Source organism: Patagioenas fasciata, chromosome 2 (genome assembly GCF_037038585.1).
Source record: "Patagioenas fasciata isolate bPatFas1 chromosome 2, bPatFas1.hap1, whole genome shotgun sequence".
NCBI lineage: Eukaryota > Metazoa > Chordata > Aves > Columbiformes > Columbidae > Patagioenas > Patagioenas fasciata.
Genome location: NC_092521.1, coordinates 37,838,220 through 37,858,642, shown reverse-complemented (window position 1 = coordinate 37,858,642; position 20,423 = coordinate 37,838,220). Strand labels below are relative to the sequence as shown.

At 37.7% G+C, this 20,423-nt stretch overlaps 1 protein-coding gene across 1 annotated transcript in view; it reads right to left on the bottom strand.

Annotated features, from left to right (window-relative positions):
• Window positions 1–693: 693 nt before the first annotated feature.
• The window catches only part of ARMC1 (armadillo repeat containing 1), a 32,893-nt gene continuing 13,163 nt past the window's right edge, over window positions 694–20,423 (bottom strand). Inside the window, exons 4-7 of the mRNA XM_065831959.2 lie at window positions 7,171–7,360; window positions 3,670–3,786; window positions 3,511–3,585; window positions 694–2,934 (exon numbers count right to left, since the gene is read on the bottom strand). Of these exons, the coding sequence (XP_065688031.1) occupies window positions 2,743–2,934; window positions 3,511–3,585; window positions 3,670–3,786; window positions 7,171–7,360 (574 nt within the window). The 3' untranslated portion in view covers window positions 694–2,742. The remainder of the gene's footprint in view (window positions 2,935–3,510; window positions 3,586–3,669; window positions 3,787–7,170; window positions 7,361–20,423) is intronic.

Here is a 20,423-nt window from a genome sequence, read left to right as displayed (position 1 = left end):
AAACATGGTAGTGATTATTCTATTATGCTGCACACGGTTGTGACCCTAGGACAATTCAGGAGCTTAAACCATGATGCACGTGGCGGCTTCCTTGGCAATCGAATATTCTGCAACCAGTGCAATGTGATACCAGTGCTCTCTCTCCCAGTTCAGCTTCTTTTTGGAAGCCTCTAATTTTGCAGTAATTTTTTTTGTCATCTCAGATCAGATTAAAAGGACTTTTTTATCCTTAATCTGACCTCTGAAGAAGTAAAAACATAAAATTAATGGCTGTGTGCTGTGTCTTTTTTAAATTTTACTTTTTCAGAACAGGAGGTTTCTCCAGGAATGTTGGTGGTTCTTAATTTCCTTAAAGAAATACGACCTATAGAGCATCAGTTATTAAAAAAAAAAAGCACTAATGTCCAAAGAAAAAACCCACCAACCTAATAATGAGTTTGAGATCATGTCCTTAAGTAGCTTCTACGTCCCTACTTTTTACAAAAACTTTGTTTAAAATGCAAGCATGGTCTAAACATACATAAAAGCCCCATTGGAATAAGCAGCAAAGGTCTCACTATGACTGAATGTTTACATTCTCCTCTGTTAAATGAAAAAGATGTTATTTCTAATACTACAAACAGCTTAAAAGAGCATCAGAACATTTTAAGAGGCACTAGCCTTTGTTTAGACATTTAAAAAGGCACAGTCATATTTTGTTTAGTTATATTATCCTTTATTATTTTACAATGTATTTCAAAAACTTTTACAGATGCCTTAAACTGTTCTACAAGAGCTGCAATACTGTCATAAAAGCACACCTACAGACCAAATGCACAAACAAAATGTAATACCTACTGGTATTGAACCATTAATATCCAAAGGGTGTAGTCATTTAGTAAACAGATGTGCAGTAATGCAAATGCAAACAGATGTTAATGCAGAAAAATAAAACTCTGCATTCATGGCTATAGAACAGAGGACTTTTCAAACACATTTGGTACTGTAACATTCTAGACAGCAATATGAGTAGTATTACATATTTAAAGCAATACATGCTCTGAAAAGCCTGTATTTTCAATCTGTGCGTGTAAACCTGAATCAAAAATAAACTAGATATATTAAAAAACATGAGACATCTAGTCTGCCAACAAGTTTTTGTTTCTTTTTTGTCCTAGAATGACAATTAACTTGGGTGGGGTGAACTCTGACCTGCATTATTATTTTACATTATCATTTCCTCAGCATTTCTTTAATATTATGACAGCCTGCAATTTTTTAATTCTTTGTGCATAGGCACAGGTGAGTAACTTTGATGCATTTTTTTTTCCAAGTCTCCAAGACATACATATAAGTAATATTACAGCAAATACATTACCACAAAAAAAGCATTGTATAATGAGGTTTATAACATTATTTAAAATTCCTAGCTGTACTTCTCTGGTGCAACAAAGCAGTGGCACTGCAGTTTTCACACACTGTGTATTGAATCCTCTCAGGCACACAGTGTTTACTAACAGCTCAGATACATATTATTCTCTGCCTACAGAAGTTTTGCTTTCATTATCACTTCTGGTCACCAAAATTACCAAGGCATCTTTAAACCTACGCTGTCTGTAAGTAACAAGATAAAGCCAATTGTTTGCATATGTTTTTAAGCCTATCCAAGCTGATACACTTTTCACGGGAGTTTCATGAAAGACACTAGGAGTGAACAGTGATTACATATTAAATTTGTTAGGTAAAAAAATAAAAAGGGGTTAAAGTCAAAATTTACGAGTGTGGCACTGTGGCAAAAGAGGCATTCGGTTCTGCTTTTTTCTTCAAGTTCAAAGTTTCAGTTACCATTAAAGGTTTGCTAACAGTGAACACCATTTCTTAACCCAATACAGTCTACATCCTATTCTCTGCAGACAAAGCTGCAGGGGGTCATCACTACATCAGACCACAGCTTTTGCTACACTCTTCCCAGGTAGCCTAAAGAGCAGTCAGTGGTATTTATTAGTTATATACATCAGTCAGTCACACCCATCATTACAAATATGTTCTAGTTTGTTTACTGTACAATGTATGTATACATATTTGTGTTTATTCAATCCCTTATTTCTTAATCTAAGCACTCCAATTGTTAAGGGCAGGCTGGGAAAAAAAAAATCAATATACATAAAAGGGTTGTAACTGTCAAGTCTGTAGTGATTCTAGTTTAATAACAAAAGGGGAACATTGGGCTCATGCCGTGAGCATGGCTGGCAAAAATCAAGGCAAGAAAAGGAGACAGATTCTGTTTTTCTCCGGAGTCAAAATATAGAAAGTTAAACAAAATAATGTTAGTCCAAAGGGATGCCAAAATAAAAAGGGCATTTCATTTAATGCACAACTAGAGCTATTAAGAATTTTCTTTCACAGAGGTCCTGAGACTTGAGTTAAATGGATTCTGCCTATCATGTGTTCCATGTGAAGTCAAACTTAAAGCTCTATATGCATAAACATTTGGTATATAACAGTGGACCCATTTTTAAAAAGTGAAGCAATAAAATCTACATGAAAAACAAATGAAAGAACAATTTGATTGGAGGCCTCTGTCCTTTGACCCCTGCCCTATCAGGCTAAATGTCCAATAAAATGTAAAATGCAGCATACATTTGCTTTATCTAAAATTTTTGTGATGCGTTATTGCAAATTGCACTTGGCAGTTCACCACACCAATGGAAAACTGGCCCCCCTGTTGGTTCATTCACGCAGTCTTTTAACAGCAAATACAAGTCACCAGTAGAAAGATCTCGATAGAAAGTTTGCTGCCGTGCTGAGCCAGCTTGCTGCACCTTCTGGGTGTGACCCAACACGAGACACTGCTTTGTCCTGTTCCTTACTAGGGCTTTCATCTTCTGGTAAATATTCAGGTAGATCTGTATTCTGTTCAACTTCCACTGGAGTATCTTGGAACGGAACCAGCATCTGATAAGACACAGCAGATGAAAATTATGTCAAATGTTGTAACTTAAAAGAACAAATGAGTGTTACACTATCTATACATTCAGGATGACAGGCACACATACTGTGAGACTCCTCCACATCCTCCTATACAGAGAGAATACAAATGGAACCTACAAGATATCTGCAATCTACTATGCTTAGATACATATGCTTACACTATATCTGCAATCTACTGAGCTTTGGCTTAACATGGAAGAAAAAAAGCAAATAAATAAAGACATAGTCCTTTAACTGTAGTTGTGAAATAAAATTACTTCAGGAACTGCAGCCAAAAAACGAATGTGACTGTGATCCTTGTATCATTAAGGAGAGAAACAATTACAGGATTTTTTGTTCTCCTTCTGAACAACAAGTTCTGTGAAACTGTTCTACGGATACATGTCTTGATATAGGATACCCTTTATTCTCCTTGTACTGTGTGTGTAGGACTCTCGCTTAGAAAAATTTGCCAGGCATCAGATGTTATGGGCACAGAGGTGCTGGCATTGAAGATACTGCCAAGCTAAAACAATTGGTATTTCGAAAGACATATCTTACCTCCTCACCACTTTCACTTTTCACAACTTGCTGTGCCTTCATAACTTTGGTTGATGCTATTGCCGTTGCCAATGCCTACAAACACACAGTAAAAAAAACAAGAGCTTAGTGTGACAGAATGCAATGATGTGAGGATTTGGAGGGTTATTGAGCACTTACCTCTGCTTTCAAGTCTGAGCGAATTCGCACCACGCACCTTTGAACTGCCATTTGAAAGGTAAAACTAATAACACCTTTAATTTTCAACAAGGCTTCTTCACAAAGATTCCTTCGAGACTAAAAAACAAACAAAACCCCCACAATTAAGGTACTTGCATATAATACACTGTGTGAAAATGCTAACAATTAATTGTTAAGGAATTTCTCTATCTCTGAGGGTGTGTGGTTATTCAACAGCATTTTTGTAAAAGAAAAACGAAGACATAGTGCACAAATATTAGACTCTCTTGCCACAAAAAAAAAAAAAAGAAAAAAAAAGAAAAAATTGCTTACACTTTAGAAGTCAAAGAAGGATGGAATCAACTGTAAATAATTAGAGAAAAGTGCTGAAAAGCAAAGAATGTTTTTCTCCGTATGATCAGCTAAACAGTCCCCTCTGGTTAAGTTCTGATTGACTGAAGTGCTCATTGATGAGTAGTTAGTGTTTAAGTTGCTATTTATCAGACACCTTGCCTCCATACTGACTGAATGCATCAAACCAGCTGTTGTATTTTTCAGCTGCTTCATCTGTGGCAGCTCATGGACACCACTGCACGGCATAATCTTAATTCTTCTTTCAAAAGGAAAATATTTGCTTGATAATCCACAGAATGTTATGTTTAAAGCAAGTGACATCGCCTACTGTGCTGTAACATCACATTGACCTGTACTAGTTGCATCTGTTCTACATTATCTCAGAACGTCCTATTATTTTTTTTCCTTTTAATATTTGCACAAGATGGTTGTAACAAAAAGGATTAAAATATGCTTGGAGAGACTGCTAGTCCAGAAGGGGAAAAAAGAAATGAAACATTGTACACTAACAACCTTACACAGGTTCAAAATAATTAGGTATTTAACTTCCACTGCAAGTTTCTGGAAGATTTTAAATAATAAGCTATTTTAAAGCATATTTATATTAGTTATCAAGTACTGGTTAGTATTTAGAATAGCTTCATGCACAACAAGTAAATTAAACACTTTTAATATCTGGAAGAACTAACTTTCTTTTTTTAGCAGTTTAGCATATATACTAAAAAACTCATTTGTGTGAGTTTATGTATTAAAATAGTTAACATTTTCAACAGTTAAAAAGTTAACAGTGCTGGATAGGCTACATTTCTTATACACAGGAAATTCTTTTACGCAACGATGACAGGCTGCCATGCATAAGTGAAAGTCAAAACTACTTTTGGACATAAGAAGCAACACACTTGTGGCTTATTAGCCTAAAGAATTTATACTTACATGGTTGCATAGCAACTCTGTGACAAAATCTGTCATTTTACTCTGAGATCCCAGGTTAAGTCACAGTCACCTCAGTTTAATTCAAACTGAGGCTTTCAGTGACTAGGTAACTGATGAATCACTCTTAGAGACAAAACTTACCAAGGTCCATACAGATTCCCTAAAAAGCTGGAAGCTTGGCAGCCACTGGCCTTGCTGCACAAACACCGCTGGCAAAGTATGTCTGGCTATGGCAATTAGGCACAAAGCCCAGCAATGCAGACCCATACAGCTTTCTGCATGGTCCTCCTGGACATGAGGCACAGGGCAGGACAGGTGAAATTTAGGTTATTTTCTTGCACACGTTGTAGTCCAGCAAGTAGTTCTGCTATTATAGAATGTTGAACACTGAATACCATACCCTAATATATACTACTAAAATGCACTGCTTCATTTTTTCTTTTTTTTAAAGCTTATCATCAGATTTGATAATTAGATCTTAAAATAAAAACATCCAACCCCACGCTAAACAGCAACTGACCTTTCCCCTCCCTTCCTGAAATAATCAGTATCTACTGCGAGGTTTTAGAATCCACAAGCACTTGCAGGATTTGCAGTCATTCCTAACAGCAGCTTCTTGTTTCAAATCTAAATGACAAAACACAGGTGAACTGAGAACACAGTATTTACAGTCCCATGTTTACTTACTATGCCTTTTACCATTCATATGTGTCGCCTAATATTCTTTGCTATTAAAGTCGGGAATAAAATGTAGAATTAAACTAAGATGCTTTTATTGTTCACATCCTTCATCATTCTCCCATTTCCAACTTATCCTGATGTTTAGAACAGTATTATAGGGATGTTTAACTGCTGGGTAGGCACCTGGAGTATCACTAACATTTCTTTAATCATCTGATGAAATACAGAGCTATGTATACTATCCATTTCCAGCCAGCGCACAGTCAGCTTTTTCTTTTCTACTATGATGAGCTAAAAAAATATGCTTGTGTGCTCAATGCAGCTACAGAAGGCCGCAGATTTGCTCTCTGGAGCTGAATATCTGAATATCCTACACTTCTTCAGAATACCTTTTCCTCTACATTTAAGAAAAAAACTCTACAGACTATAACCAGAAAGCCTAAACTCACAAAGCAGAAGCGGATTAAATTTCTTGCTTGGAGATACCTGTGAACAAACAAATCAGCTACAAGCTTAAAAATAAAACAACACAAACCTAAGAGGAGACAACCAATTGGACTGAATAAAAAAAACCCCAAACTTCAGAGTACAAAAGCCAATGGTGTTGACAAAGCACTGCCCTTCTAGACAGAGCAAGTGCTAGAAGGACGAAACTGTAAAAATATTTACTTTGTACAAAGTGAGCTAGAGCAGCATGTTATTTCTAAAGGAATTAACCATGGTCTTATGAAAACAGTACGACGCGTATGCTGTTGATAAACTGGGCCTGTGGACACGCTTACTTGGCAAAATGTAAAGCAACAAAGCAAAGGATCAGGTTTGATCATTTAAAACGGGTACAAAACTGAAGATACAGAGTCCGGAGGGCACTTGTGGATAACATGCTTAAACAGTCTACATGCTGTTTGGCAGCCGTAAAAAGGCAAACATGGCCCTGGGGTGTTATCTACAGGGGTATGGTAGATAAATCCGTAGAAGTTATTCTGACATTACATAAAGACTCAGTGAGACCTCATTAACTCAAATGCCATTCTGGCCACTACAGCAGAAAAGATCTCACAGACAATGAAAAGATGTAGCAAAAGCAGCCCAAAGAAAATACAGCTTTCTAAATGAAGAGTAATTTAAAAAACAAAGTGTATCTGAAATCTCTCATAACTAAAAGGAAACTTCTTTTAGTTTAACACACCGATACAACCACAAGATATCCTTAAGCGAAACTACTGAAGGTACCTTGTTTATTCCATTCTTTCTTGAAAAAGGAAAGAAAATTAAGAGACGTGGAAACAGAATAGTTTTTCAGAGTAATTAAAAAGCCATCAAGGAAACTGCCTTAAAACATCTTCTTTAGATATTCTGAGTAAGCTCAATTTGTGCAAGATTTGAAACATATCTTGCGATTCAAAACACGATTCACAGAAATTGCTGACAATTGATGATGCCACACAAGTAGCCTGAATACATTATTTTTGTGGGTAAAATACATCTCAGTACAGCATGCCTTATTTACATAAGTGCTGAAGGTTTCCTTACCGAATCATCAAGGCCATCTATATGCAAAACCACCGTCTTGGCACGCTTATTTGTGCTGCCGAGGAAAAACTGTGCTTTTCGTCGACGATAATTCATCTCATTCACACTGTCCATGTCTGACATGTTGGAAGACTGAAGGATATCATAGACTTCAGAAGCTAAAAGTTTAGTCTCTCCTGGTGTAGTGGTCCTCAAAGAAAAAAGGGATTAAGATTTGTAAACATTTGTTTTTACATTAGTGCTCAAAGCAGCTGCTGATTATGTCCTTGCAACTGGAATATTCCATGTGCTGCAGAAATACAACTATACAGACAATACATAGCAAAAATTTTAAAAAGGGAGAGGAGAAATTAGGTAAAACTGTTTCCTTTCCCATATTCCAATTTTTATGTCTATCATCTGCTAATTCTAATATCACTATAAACAAGTCTGTGTTCTCAAACAACACAAATACATCAGTTTGACAACTACAAACAAAACAAAACATCACTGCCTTGTGATACATTTCATTTCCCACTTTCCTTGTTAGAGAAGAAAAACTGCTCTGTAGAACGGTCACCTTTGTAAATGTTTTCTTCTCCAAAGTTACTGAACATCAACAGCAAAGCAGAATCCCAGATTTTGTTAAAGAATCCAAAAATTATTTCTGATTAGACTAAAATTTATGGTATAAACTACATGACAGGATTTTTTTAGATAGAAAAAAATGTAGACAGTAGACCAAACATATATTAATTTCTTATGATTAATTAAAACTAATTTAATACAGTATAATATAAATCTATAGATCAAATCCAGCTATGTTTTAATTATGCCAGTGATTCAAAACTATATGCAGAAAAAAAATCATTACCGCATCAACTTGCAATTAATCTTAAAATGATGAATGACAGCTTTGCTGCTTTGTTTAGCAAACACTAAGTAACAAACACTAAGTACCTTTAGATTTTTTTCTTCCATTTCACTTCCTTAATTACAATACATTTTTCACCCTACCATATGGACAAGAACGAACACTGAAGCAAGCATCTTATGAGTTCTCAACTTGTGGAGGTCCCAGCTAGCCTTTTTTTGTTTTTTCCTTCTCTGCACCTTGTTTTGAACAGCATCCGTTTGGAGAGGAAAACATAAGTTCTTGAGATCATTCAGTACATTGATAGTATCCAAAAAAAAAAAAAAAAAAAAGGAAACAACCAAGATCTAAAATAGGAAAGCATTTCAGTAAGTATAATAAACTCTATTGTAAAACCAAGGTGATGTTCAAGGTTGACTCTGTTTCTTTATACAAATATTGGTAACAAAAAGAAAAATACAACTAAATTGCATGTAAAATTAAAACAGTAGAATAGTGGAAGTTTTTGTAAAAATAAGGATAACACATTGGCTGTGGTTTGCTGCCTGAGAGAAAATTGCAACCTTAAGAAAAGAGGGTTCTGAAGGCACTAAGCCATGCCCCCCCAGCACCTTCCCGCTTCCTGTCAGCAGTTTCCCAATACCACTGCCCACAGGTGTCCAAACCCAGCCTCTTGCCACCCTCAGAGTAGCAAAAGGGAACTAACTCTTGCTCATCCACCACCCACATTCACACTCTGGTACAGAAGGTGCAGGTACATACTATGAAACCACTATGCAGTTAGAGACTGAGAGCCATCAATCACTGGAACAACCTCCTCAGGGATGTGCCAGAGTCCCCATCACTGGAGGTTTTCAAGATGCAATTGGACAGGATGCTAGATAACGTGATCTAGATTCCCAAGAAACGTTGGACCAAATCACCTTTCAAGGTCCCTTCCAACCTGGGCTGTTCTACAATTCTATGACTAGTGTTCTGCTGCCCTGCTAGGGAAATGGTCATCTCTAGCTAGAGCAGAGTAACAGTTGGTAAAGACTTGGTTACCAACACTTTCAGAGGCGGTAACACACTACTTTAGCAAGATTCAGAAGATGCCTGTCAGAATCCCAAAGCTTTAATTTTCACTGTCTTCTTGAATTCTTGTCATCCTAGATTGCTGCCTGTCCATTATGTTCACCCCAGGCTGTCTATATAAGTAACACAAACACAGAATCCAAGTGGCACGTGCAGTGTCTGTCAGAAGAGAATACAAAAAATGCTTCTTGTCTTCTTCACAATTAAAAATAACTTTGCAATCATCATCCAAATGCCTCAGATGTTTTATTAGCATAACAGGACATTCTTTGAAGTTTCAGCTAAACTTAAAGGACATGAACATTACTGGCTACAACTCCAAAGGTATATGTGATGTGGTTTAAGAATGCATGCTTGGAAGGAATGCATAAACAGCATACAACATGGCCATACAACCAGCATGTGACTGGTTGTATACACATGGCATCATAAATTATAATAGAGGGGCCCTGACAACCTTCCCAGCACAGCTGTATCTGATGTGAAGGTAATGTTTCTTTCTGTAGAGAAAACACAAAAGCTGAAAAAGACTAATATAGAATTTCTCCTTTTGGAGAAAGGCAAGACATAAATATGTTTATTAAAACACCTCTTTTAGATCTATGTGTGTGTGTTTAAAAGACCACCCAATGCTTTTAAAAAGCTGTAATACTGTATGCATATATTTTCAAATAAATATATATGTACGTATGTGTATATTACAGATGCACTCCTATATCAGAGGAAACAGATACAACCCATAATCCAGCTCAAAGAACGGCAGACCTTGTGCACAAGCACCAAAACTATTACATGCATTTCTGTAGTGACATACGCTGTGCCTAAAAAAATGTTAGCAAAACAGATAACAAACATACCATAACAGCATTTCATTAGAGAGTGTTACTACTGAGTTTATAACCTAGAGACAGGTTGTCAAGTTAAAAAGGCTATCTTTCTTTGTCAGAGATTCAATTATATCCCAGATTCTATCAAAAGTAGATTTGTGTCATTTAACTCCAAAAGTCTAACTTCTGCAGTGATGCTTGCTTTTGGTTGTACTTGCTCAGTTTGTCCACTACCCACAACAAGACGACAAAGTTAATTACCCATTTGTGACATTTCAAGGCTCTTGATAATCTTTGAGTGATCGCCTTGACCTCTGGGGAGGTGATAGAACAAATATGGAAACCATTTCCTTCAGGCACATGAAGGACAAGAAGGTGACCAGGCTTCACAAAGAGGAAGCCACAGCTGACCAACCTGATAGCCTTTTACAATTAAATGACTGGCCTGGTAGAAGAGGGAAGAGCAGTGGATATTGTCTTTTGACATTGTCTCTCATACAATCCTCATAGAGAAACTGATAAGTATGAACTGGGTGAGCAGACAGTGAGGTGGACTGAAAACTGGCTGGATTACCAGGCCCAGAAGGTGGCAATCAAGGCCATGAAATCTAGCTGGAGGCCAGCATCTAGTGGTGTACCCCACAGGTCAATACTTAGTCCAAACCTGTTCACTGTCTTCATTAACAATCTGGGTGATGGGGCAGAGTGGACCCTCAGCAAGTCTGCAGATGACACAAACCAGGAAGAAGCGGCTGATACACCAGAGGGTTGTGCTGCCATCCAGAGCGATCTACACAGTCTGGAGAAATGTGCTGATGGGAACCTTATAAACTTCAACAAGGGCAAGTGCAAAGTCCTGCCCCTGGGGTGGAACAACCCCAGGCACCAGCACAGGCTGAGGGCTGACCAGCTGGAAAGCAGCTTTGCAGAAAAGGACCTGGGGGTCCTAGTGGACATTAAGTTCAACATTAGCAAGCAATGCGCCCTTGCAGCAAAGAAGGTGAACAGTACCCTGGGCTGCATTAGGAGAAGCATTGCCAGCAGGTAGAGGGAGGTGATCCTGCCCCTCTGCTCAGCACTGGTGATGCAACACCATGAGTACTGTGTCCAAGTCTGTGCTCCCCAGTACATGAGAGAGAGATGAACATGCTGGAGAGTCCACAAAAGGGTCAGGAAGATGATTTAAGGGGCTGATGAATAAACGCTGAGAGAGCTGCAACTTTTAAGACTGGAGATGAGAAAGTTCAGGGGGGATTTTATCCATGTCTGTAAATACCTGAAGGGAGAGCGCAAAGAGAACAGAGTCAGGGTCTTTTCAGTGGTGCCCAGTGCCAAGACAAGAGGTAATGACACAAACTGAAACATGGGAGGTTCCCTCTGAACATCAGGGAACATTTTTACTGTGCAGATGGCCAAGTACTGGCACAAGTTGCCCAGAGAGGCTATGGATTCTCCATCCTTGGAGATTATTCAAAAGCCATCCGGGACATGGTTCTGGACAATGTGGTTTAGGTGACCCTGCCTGAGCAGAGGGGTTGGACCAGATACCCTCCAGAGGTCTTTTCCGGCCTCAACCATTCTGTGAGTCTGTGAACACATACTAGAAATTGAGAAGTCAGTAGAAAAATTCAAACAGCAACATACAAGAAGTGTATGCATTTTTATCAGCTTGTGGATAGCTATTTTTCAGGTTAAGAGTATTTTAGAAGCTATGCTATTATGTAAGTGAAGCAAAAATGTATTTAATTTCTCTGCCAATTATTTTCCCTATGTATTGTCTTCCAAAGACTTTTGCATGACAGCTTACATAACTCTTATGCACCTAAAAACTTAGAAAGTCTGAAGTATAAGCAGCTGTGTAATTTTGATTTTTTTAATTTCAGAAATGTCCTCCTCCCATATTTAGACTTAGTTCACTGCTTAGTCCTAAATGGTTTTATCTTAAGGCACCAAGAACTAAAGGCCAGGCTACATGGAACAGAGGAGGCTTCATTCTCAAAGTCATTAAACAATTTGCCAATTGCTGTTTCAAATATTTTCACCTTATAGCATGATCTTACTAGCCAGAATCATCAAGGAAAAGCTATTGAGCTTATTACACCTTATAATAATGATTTTAAAACTTTAATACAAAACTTAGAAATCCAACAGTTTACTGGTTCAAACATGACATTGATTTTACGAAAACACTGCATAAGTTTTCTGCCTTAATCTATAGCATTTTTTGGGCATTTTACTTAGCACAATAATTGTATTCGGTAAATATAGTACAAAGCAAAAAATGAGATCACACAGGAATACCAATGAAATATTTTAATCTCAAGTCATTTCACAATATAGATCAACATGTAAGTGTATATATAAGCTCACCTAGGAGTTTACATTTTTACTTTCTGTATTAACCAAAACTGATGTACTTCAAGAACACTCAATTTGTAATCTAGGGACCAATTTCACACTTGTACCAATGGATTTATTTTCCCCAGGGTTGCGCGGGAATAAGAGATCCAAAGACAGACAGACCGCTCTCAACTTCCAGCTTTAGAAGCGGGCATCACTTACCTCTCGGGATACAGGGAGAAGAGTTACAGCTCATTCCCTGCACAAGAGTGAGAAACCTCCCCTTATGAGGAAAGGCTGAGGGAGCTGGGTCTCTTTAGCTTGGAGAAGAGGAGACTGAGGGGTGACCTTATTAATGTTTACATGTCACAAGCATGGAGCCAGGCTCTTCTCGGTGACAATCAACAGTAGGACAAGGGGTAATGGGTTCAAACTGGAACACAAGAGGTTCCACTTAAATTTGAGAAGAAACTTCTTCTCAGTAATGGTAAGAGAACACTGGAATAGGCTGCCCAGGGGGGTTGTGGAGTCTCCTACTCTGGAGACATTCAAATCCCGCCTGGACACATTCCTGTGTAGCCTCATCTAAGTGTTCCTGCTCTGGCAGGGGGACTGGACTAGATGAGCTCTTGAGGTCCCTTCCAATCCCTAACATTCTGTGATTCTGTGAGAAGTGGGCAACTAGAAGTAGACTGTCACAGAACAGCCCACTCCCCAGAACTCTGTTAAGATCCAAGCAAGGAAAATAATATACAAGAACACTAAATTTGCAGTACACCACTTATACACATGTAACAGACATACCAAATATCTGTAGTATATATATTTTCAGATGCACAGCCCCATAAGGGATAGTGCAAAGCCAACAGCCTTACAACTCCTGGGGAAAGGCTTGTTACAGCCAACCAGAACAGGTTTGCATTGTATGGCTCATCACTGTGCTCTTGCTCACAACTACTTGGGAAACCAACACACAGAAAAATTAATATTAAGAGCAGGTCTTTGAAAGCAAAGAAAGCTAGCAATGGTGAAGGAAAGATTAACCCAAACCACAAAACTAAGGAAATAGATCTCAACCTTTTAAAGTCAGTTCAGGTAAAATTTCCTGTATTGACATCTCAAGGTGTTTACATACTAATGGAAAAATAGTGCCTTAAAGCACAGTTCTTTTAAAAATATAAATCCACCACATAATTCAAGTGTAACAAATATGAAGAGTTTAAAGAATAAAAATTACTTCATTATCCAAGTTAAGGTTCATACATTTGGCAAGACCTCAGCTGAATCCCATACTAAATAACCTACTCATAAATCAGAAGTAAAAAAACAACTCTCCAATTTAACTTACAGTCGTATCACAGAAAAATCCTATGCAATTCAGTGATTGTAACAAAGGACTAAATGCATAATTTTTAATTCAAAATACAAGTTTGAGAGACTCCATTTTTAGAATGACCCAAGCACCTTTCCGAAAAGTTTGAGAAAACTTATGATCACATAGAAGTAGGTATTTTTACTTGATCTCAATCCTTTTTCATACATGCAAGTACTGCCCCTATAAGACAAAACTAATATTTTTCCCTAGAATCCTAAGCAGTGATATTTCAATCATCATTTCTGTAATGAACCTCTTTCATTGCAATAAATGTAGTATTCTATATGATACAAAAAACACAAGTAGGAATTGAATGGACTGGCATGAGTTCTACCCAAATAGATTGTTGGGTAAATGCAGCTGTATCAGAAACCTTAAAGCATTTACTTGGTGGAGATTTATAATTCGATTTAATTATGGTTAAAAATGGCTAACTAATTGATATTCATATCAACTGTGCCTTAAGACCATTGATGTATTTGTTTCCAGGTGACCAATTTCTTTCAGAGACTATTCTTCTTATATATAAGGACAGGAATTGTCTCTAGCAATAACTAAAGGGAGCAGTAAGCTGCAAAGAATTGCTACATTCAGTAACAGGGGGGTGGGAAATCACTAATCCTTGATTCTAGAAGTGAGACACAGTGATTGACATGGTTTTGATGAAAGCATTGAGCATGAATGACAAGCCTAAAGAAAGAGCGTGGTATTAGAGAAAAAGCAATCTGTTTCAAGACAGTTATCTGATCTGGCTGTTTTTCTGGCTGTTCTACTCCAGTGCCAGGGCAAGATTCTTGCTTATCTCCAAGAATGATGCTCTTTCTTGTGAGATTCTAGTGCATCCTATGATACGGTGGACTCACAAGCATATGGGTGCTCTCCTGATTCATTCTAGGCAAAGGCAAGTAATTTGAAAACAACTTGAAAAAAAGCATTTATTTCAGTGCACACTTTCTCACAGTCGCAGTGAGGTGTTATTACCATGCTGCCCATCACAGTACACCAGAGTTCCCTTTAGCCCCAAAACACCCAGTTAGGACCAGATAACATTATATAGCAGCTGAGAGAAAGGATTGCTACCTGCTTGCTTAAAAGAAAAAGGTCAAAATCCTCACAAATATAGACAGCAGGATCCTTATGTTGGCCAACAACAACATACCAAGCACAACAATAGGAAAAATAATTCACAGTTGTAGAACAGGAAAAACAGTAGTGAAGTGACACAGAGCTGCAGCACTATGAATCTCCAAATCCAAAAATCAAGCAGCTGGACTGCTCAATGAACCTACACAAAGCCTAAGTGCAATTCTGTTATGACTGCACTTCGATGGTAACAACGATGTGCTGTCTTCCCCTCTGTTCCCCTCTGGTGAGACCCCCAACCTGGAGTCTTGTGTCCAGCTCTGGAGCCCTCCTCAGTACAGGAAAGACATGGACCTGTTGAAGAGGGTCCAGAGGAGGCCACCAAGATGATGAGAGGGCTGGAACACCTCTCCTATGAGGACAGACTGGGAGAGTTGGGGTTGATCAGCCTGGAGAAGAGAAGGGAGAGACCTTATTGCAGCCTTTCACTACTTAAACAGGGCCTATTAATAAAGATGGGGATAGACTTTTTAGCAGGGTCTGTTGTGATAGTATAAGTGGTAAGATTTTTAAATTAAAAGAGGGGAGATTCAGGCCAGACATGAGGAAGAATTTTTTTTTACGATGAGGGTGGTGAAACACTGGCCCAGGTTGCCCAGAGAGGTGGTAGATGCCCCATCCCTGGAGACATTCAAGGCCAGCCTGGACAGGGCTCTGAGCAACCTGATCTAGTTGAAGATGTCCCTGCTCACGACAGGGGCGTGGATTAGATGACCTTTGAAGGTCCCTTCCAACCCAAACTATTCTATGATTCTAGTTATCTGTCACCTGTGTTTACTTCAAGGCTGCTGCCCCATGGAAACAAGGTAAGGTCAGATAGACTTTCCTAGAATGCTTTCTAGACCTGCAAGATTCCTGACACTTGCCAAGTCTTCCAGACTCTACTCACACTACTAGCTGTGACAATTTGACCACGAGACACTAAACTAAGAAAAGTCTGGGACAGAACAAGCAAACTTGATGCCTTGACGTAGATTTTGTACTAAGCAAGATATGCCTCACTGAAAATAGGAGGGAATATTGGATTTCCCAGTGCCACTTCCAGCTCAAGTTAAGTTACACGCCTACTGACCCTGGAAATTTAAATAAACCCCATGCAAATGTTGGGATGTTCTAAAGATTGCTAAAAAAGCCCAAAAGCCTAAATATTAAATATAATTTGTAAATCTGAGTAAAATCACAGTACAGTGCCATTAGCTACTGTAAAATCAGTGACTGATTTAAACATTTAGCAAAAAGATTAATTACTCATGCTTAGAACATTTCTCAGGTTCATTCTATTGTTCTCTCATGACAAGGAGAACAAACTTTCAAGAATAAGATTGCAGATTTGAACATATGCCATATGTTTAACCCAGCTATTCATCCAATTTTGTTTAGCTCTTTCTATTTATATGCTAAATGGAAGATCAACTTTTGATCTTCCACAGCTTGGTATCTACCATATGGACACATTCTCCATCTCAAAAGGAAAAAAAAAAAAAAAAAAAAAAGAAATCAAGGCCTGTTACTGAACTAAACTCAAAAGGCTTCAGAGTGGCATTTGCTAGACAAGAGTCTGCATAACAGACACAAACTCCACGTTGAATTTCACCATAGCTAGTTCCAACATCTTGCCTGCTAATGAACAATAATCATTTATTGTATTTATATGGCAGAAATCATATTTATTATACGGTTTCAACAAACTGCATTGGGGTTAAAAAAAAAAAATCTTAAGGCTAATAACTTTCTCTAGTCCTTTCCAGTGGAAGATATCAAATACTGGCATTAAAAGTCGGTCCTTCCTGGTAATAATGCTGTAGCAATCAGGTAGAGGTATTGGCAGTGCTAGAATTAGGATCTGCATTTTAGGAACATCTTGAAGGATGCCAAATAGCACTTCTTGTATTATCAATATGCCAACAGCATTAAGTATATCATATAACAATACATGATGGTAGTATATAATTATCTGGAAAATCCTTTTTATGTCTTCAAGAAAACCACAGTTTATTCTAGTTTTGCGAAGTAAGCTTTATCTGATTATTTCCCTGAAATCTACTGGACAAAGTAAAAAAATGGTTTGAAAACTCTCAGATAAAAGCTTCCATAAACAAACCTGTGCGAACAATAAGAATTAAACTACAGCACCAAACCATACCAGAGGAAAAAAAATAAAAAAGCATGTTTAATCTATGTAGATTTATCTGTGTGTAAGCCTTGTACTTGACTCATTTGCTAATATACTTTAATACTAATCTATTCAGCAGAGACCTGAAGTAGGTAACTTTATGAAAACAAAACATTTAAACAGTTGCTTTCACTCTTGAACTACTTATTTGTTGGCAATGGATTTATTTTTTAAAGCAAGTCAAAAGGACAGCAAGTCATGAAGAACAGATTGAAGTATACACCAAAATTTAAAAAATAATGTGTGAACTTGATGATGTACTGTGTAACCACAGAATGCACTAAATATTTTAATTTGTTCCAGGTTGTTGCGTATGATTTTCTACCTGCAAAACGCAATGGCAATCTTGCAGAAAAAGATATGGTAACATGTACTGCAAAACAGTCTAGTGTAAAAACACATTCCTGAAGATAAATACATCTAATTCAGAATAACATACTTACTTCACATTAGTTGTTCCAGATTAAAATTCACTTTCTTCTGAAAAAACAGCTCCATTCAGAAACCACCAATAAGACTGTTTCATCATTAACATTTTTTTGAGGAACATCCCTTTGTGACACTTACTGCCTGTAATACCCAACTATATAAATTCTAACCATACACCAGAACCTTACTATGTTTCTTGAAAAAAAGGGAAAAAAAAAATACATAAATCCAGACATTTGTGGTTTAACAGAAAAAAATCTGCAACTTTTTTGAAATGCTCAGCATGAATGTCATAAAGTAGGGCCAAGCATCACCTATGGCCATGCTGACTGTAACCCAAAAGCAGACATATGATACTAGCAAGGAAAGATGAGAATCACAGAATCAACTGGGTTGGAAAAGACCTCAGAGATCATCAAGTCCAACCCTTGGTCCAACTCCAGTCCATTTACTAGATCATGGCACTAAGTGCCATGTCCAAACTCAGCTTAAAAACCTCCAGGGATGGTGAGTCCACCACCTCCCTGGGCAGGCCATTCCAATGCCTGACCACACTCTCTGTAAAGAATTTCTTTCTAATATCCAGCCTAAATCTCTCCCCATAGGTCTTGTGTTCAAGTCCCTTCACCAGTCTTGTTGCTCTTCTCTGGACCTGCTCCAGCACTTCAATATCTTTCCTGAACTGAGGGGCTCAGAACTGAACACAATACTCCAGGTGTGGCCTCACCAATGCAGAGTACAGGGGAAGGATCACTTCCCTTGAGAAACCTCACAGTGCTAAGTATTCATCAACTCCCTTTTCACAGATAAATAGCTCCAGCCTACAGTACTATAAATCCATACCTGTGGTTAGTATTCAATATTTCACAACACAACTTGCTACTTTTATTTCCAAGCACCATAAGCCTCCTTTGCTCTTTATTTTAGTAAGTGGTCAGAAAAAGTCAGCATATCCAAGAACCTACCTCAGCACTTTTTCTGGTAAACTCAATAGTAACCAGTCAAAGTCACTGTATTCCTAAAATGCTTTCGACACCAGCTGACGACAAGGTTTATTGAGTGTTAAAGGCACCTCGTGTTGCCATTACTATTCCTGACTCTTCTGCCAATCCAGTTAAAATCTCTTCCCTCACACCTTGGTACTGAATCCCACCACAAAGAGAAGACACTTGCCTTTTGGCAGGCCATGTCTGACAGGTCTTGAGGCACTGTGTTCAGCATGTTTGGGTTTTGGGTTTTTTTTCTTACAATACAGTCAGCAATTACTTAAATGCCAGTTCAAATTCTACTCTTTTTAACATATCAGAATGTTGTGTCACACACTGTAGATAATTTCATTTTTTTCTATTCAAAATCATAACGTTTTGCAGAGTCACAGATTTGTTTTAATATAAAGTCTGCAGGAAAAATTAGTAAGTAAAATCATTTTAAGCTTGTACTGCTTTCTAAAATACTTAGCTCATTGCTTCAGTCAGTTTCTAAACAAAGAATAAACTGGCTAAGATATTGGGCAAAAAAGGTTCTCAAATATGTGTATTTTTATTAAAGTTGTTTTGTACTTAAATACAAAACACTCCAAGCAATTATGATTGTGGCCCGCTCGCTGCCAAAAAAGCTACACCAGAGTGACACCTATTCGCTCAGTAACACGTACTGAAAACTCTTCCAGGTTTAGGAACCTATGACTTGGTAACGTGGCTTTTCAGGTATTGTACATAAACCACCACTCTAGAACTTAGGCACTTCAACAATTGGGTAATAGGCCATAAAATCTGCACTACCTTGTCATTATATTCTTCAGCCAGTCATTATAAACCAGCTGAAGGCCATGATTTTGAAGGACTTACAAGTAGTCTCTAAATCTCACGTTACATAAATGACCAATTAAAAACACTGCATTAATGATTACTTTGTTACTTCACTACTTGTCAGTGAATTAATTTGGAATTCGCTAACGACCAAGAAAATGAAATATTTATATCTAAGAAAAGGGAGAAGCTGTTGAAATGCAAGAACTGTAGTGTCAGAGACATACCAAGAAAGCCATGCATTAACTGCAAGTGCTGCACAGAAACCAACAAAAAAAGTAGCCGCTCCACTGCTTCACTGAGTGTGCAAATGTATTGAGATAGTATCCTAAAAGCTATTGCACTAATATTGTATTGAACTGGTACACTAAAAAGTCTGTGGATTTATAGCACCTGAATTAAACTGAGACAGACATCAAGTGATTAAAAGCCACTCAAACAGTCCCAATACTGATGACAGATACCAAATGAAATATTATAAGGCAAAAGTAGTAGGTTGGAAAACAAAAAGTGAAACAAAACTGTATTCCTCACTGCAGTCAAAAGATTGTAATAGGAATTACACACACGACAGCATGAAAAAGATACAAACACACAAAAGCCAAATCTAGAGGTTGACAACCACCCAAACCATTGAGTACAGAAATAGTCCTGGTCATACAGAGTTCACTAATAAAGTAAGTTGTGTGCAAGAAGCAATAATGGCTTTGCAGTATCTCTTTGACTACAGAGAGGTTCTGAGATTAGAAAAACAAAAACAAACAAAAAAAAACCCCACAAAACAAACAAACAAACAAAAAACAAACAAACAAAAAAACACACACCAAAAAAACCCAACAAACAAGAACCCAAAACAACCTGTCAAAAGTAAAATGATTAGAGGACATCCTGTAAGGCACAGGGCAGACCCTTTTCTTTGGTCACGCTTTATATTTTTCTCAATGACCAGTTCTACACATGCAAGCAAATACAATAAACTCATCCTAAACTGCAGCTCTCACAATAAACCTTTAGGACAGTTATTTATGTGACTAGTAATTTCTATTAACTGCTGCAAAATATAAATCTACAGTAATATTTCAACATTTAAATTACTAGTTACACTTAAACGGTTGGCAGTCGAGACTTGGACTGTTCTTACAAACAATATCCATATTTCCAAGCCTTTAAACCTTATTTTGTTATCTCACAAAAATCACTAGAAACACCATCATAGCATGACTGAAGTCCA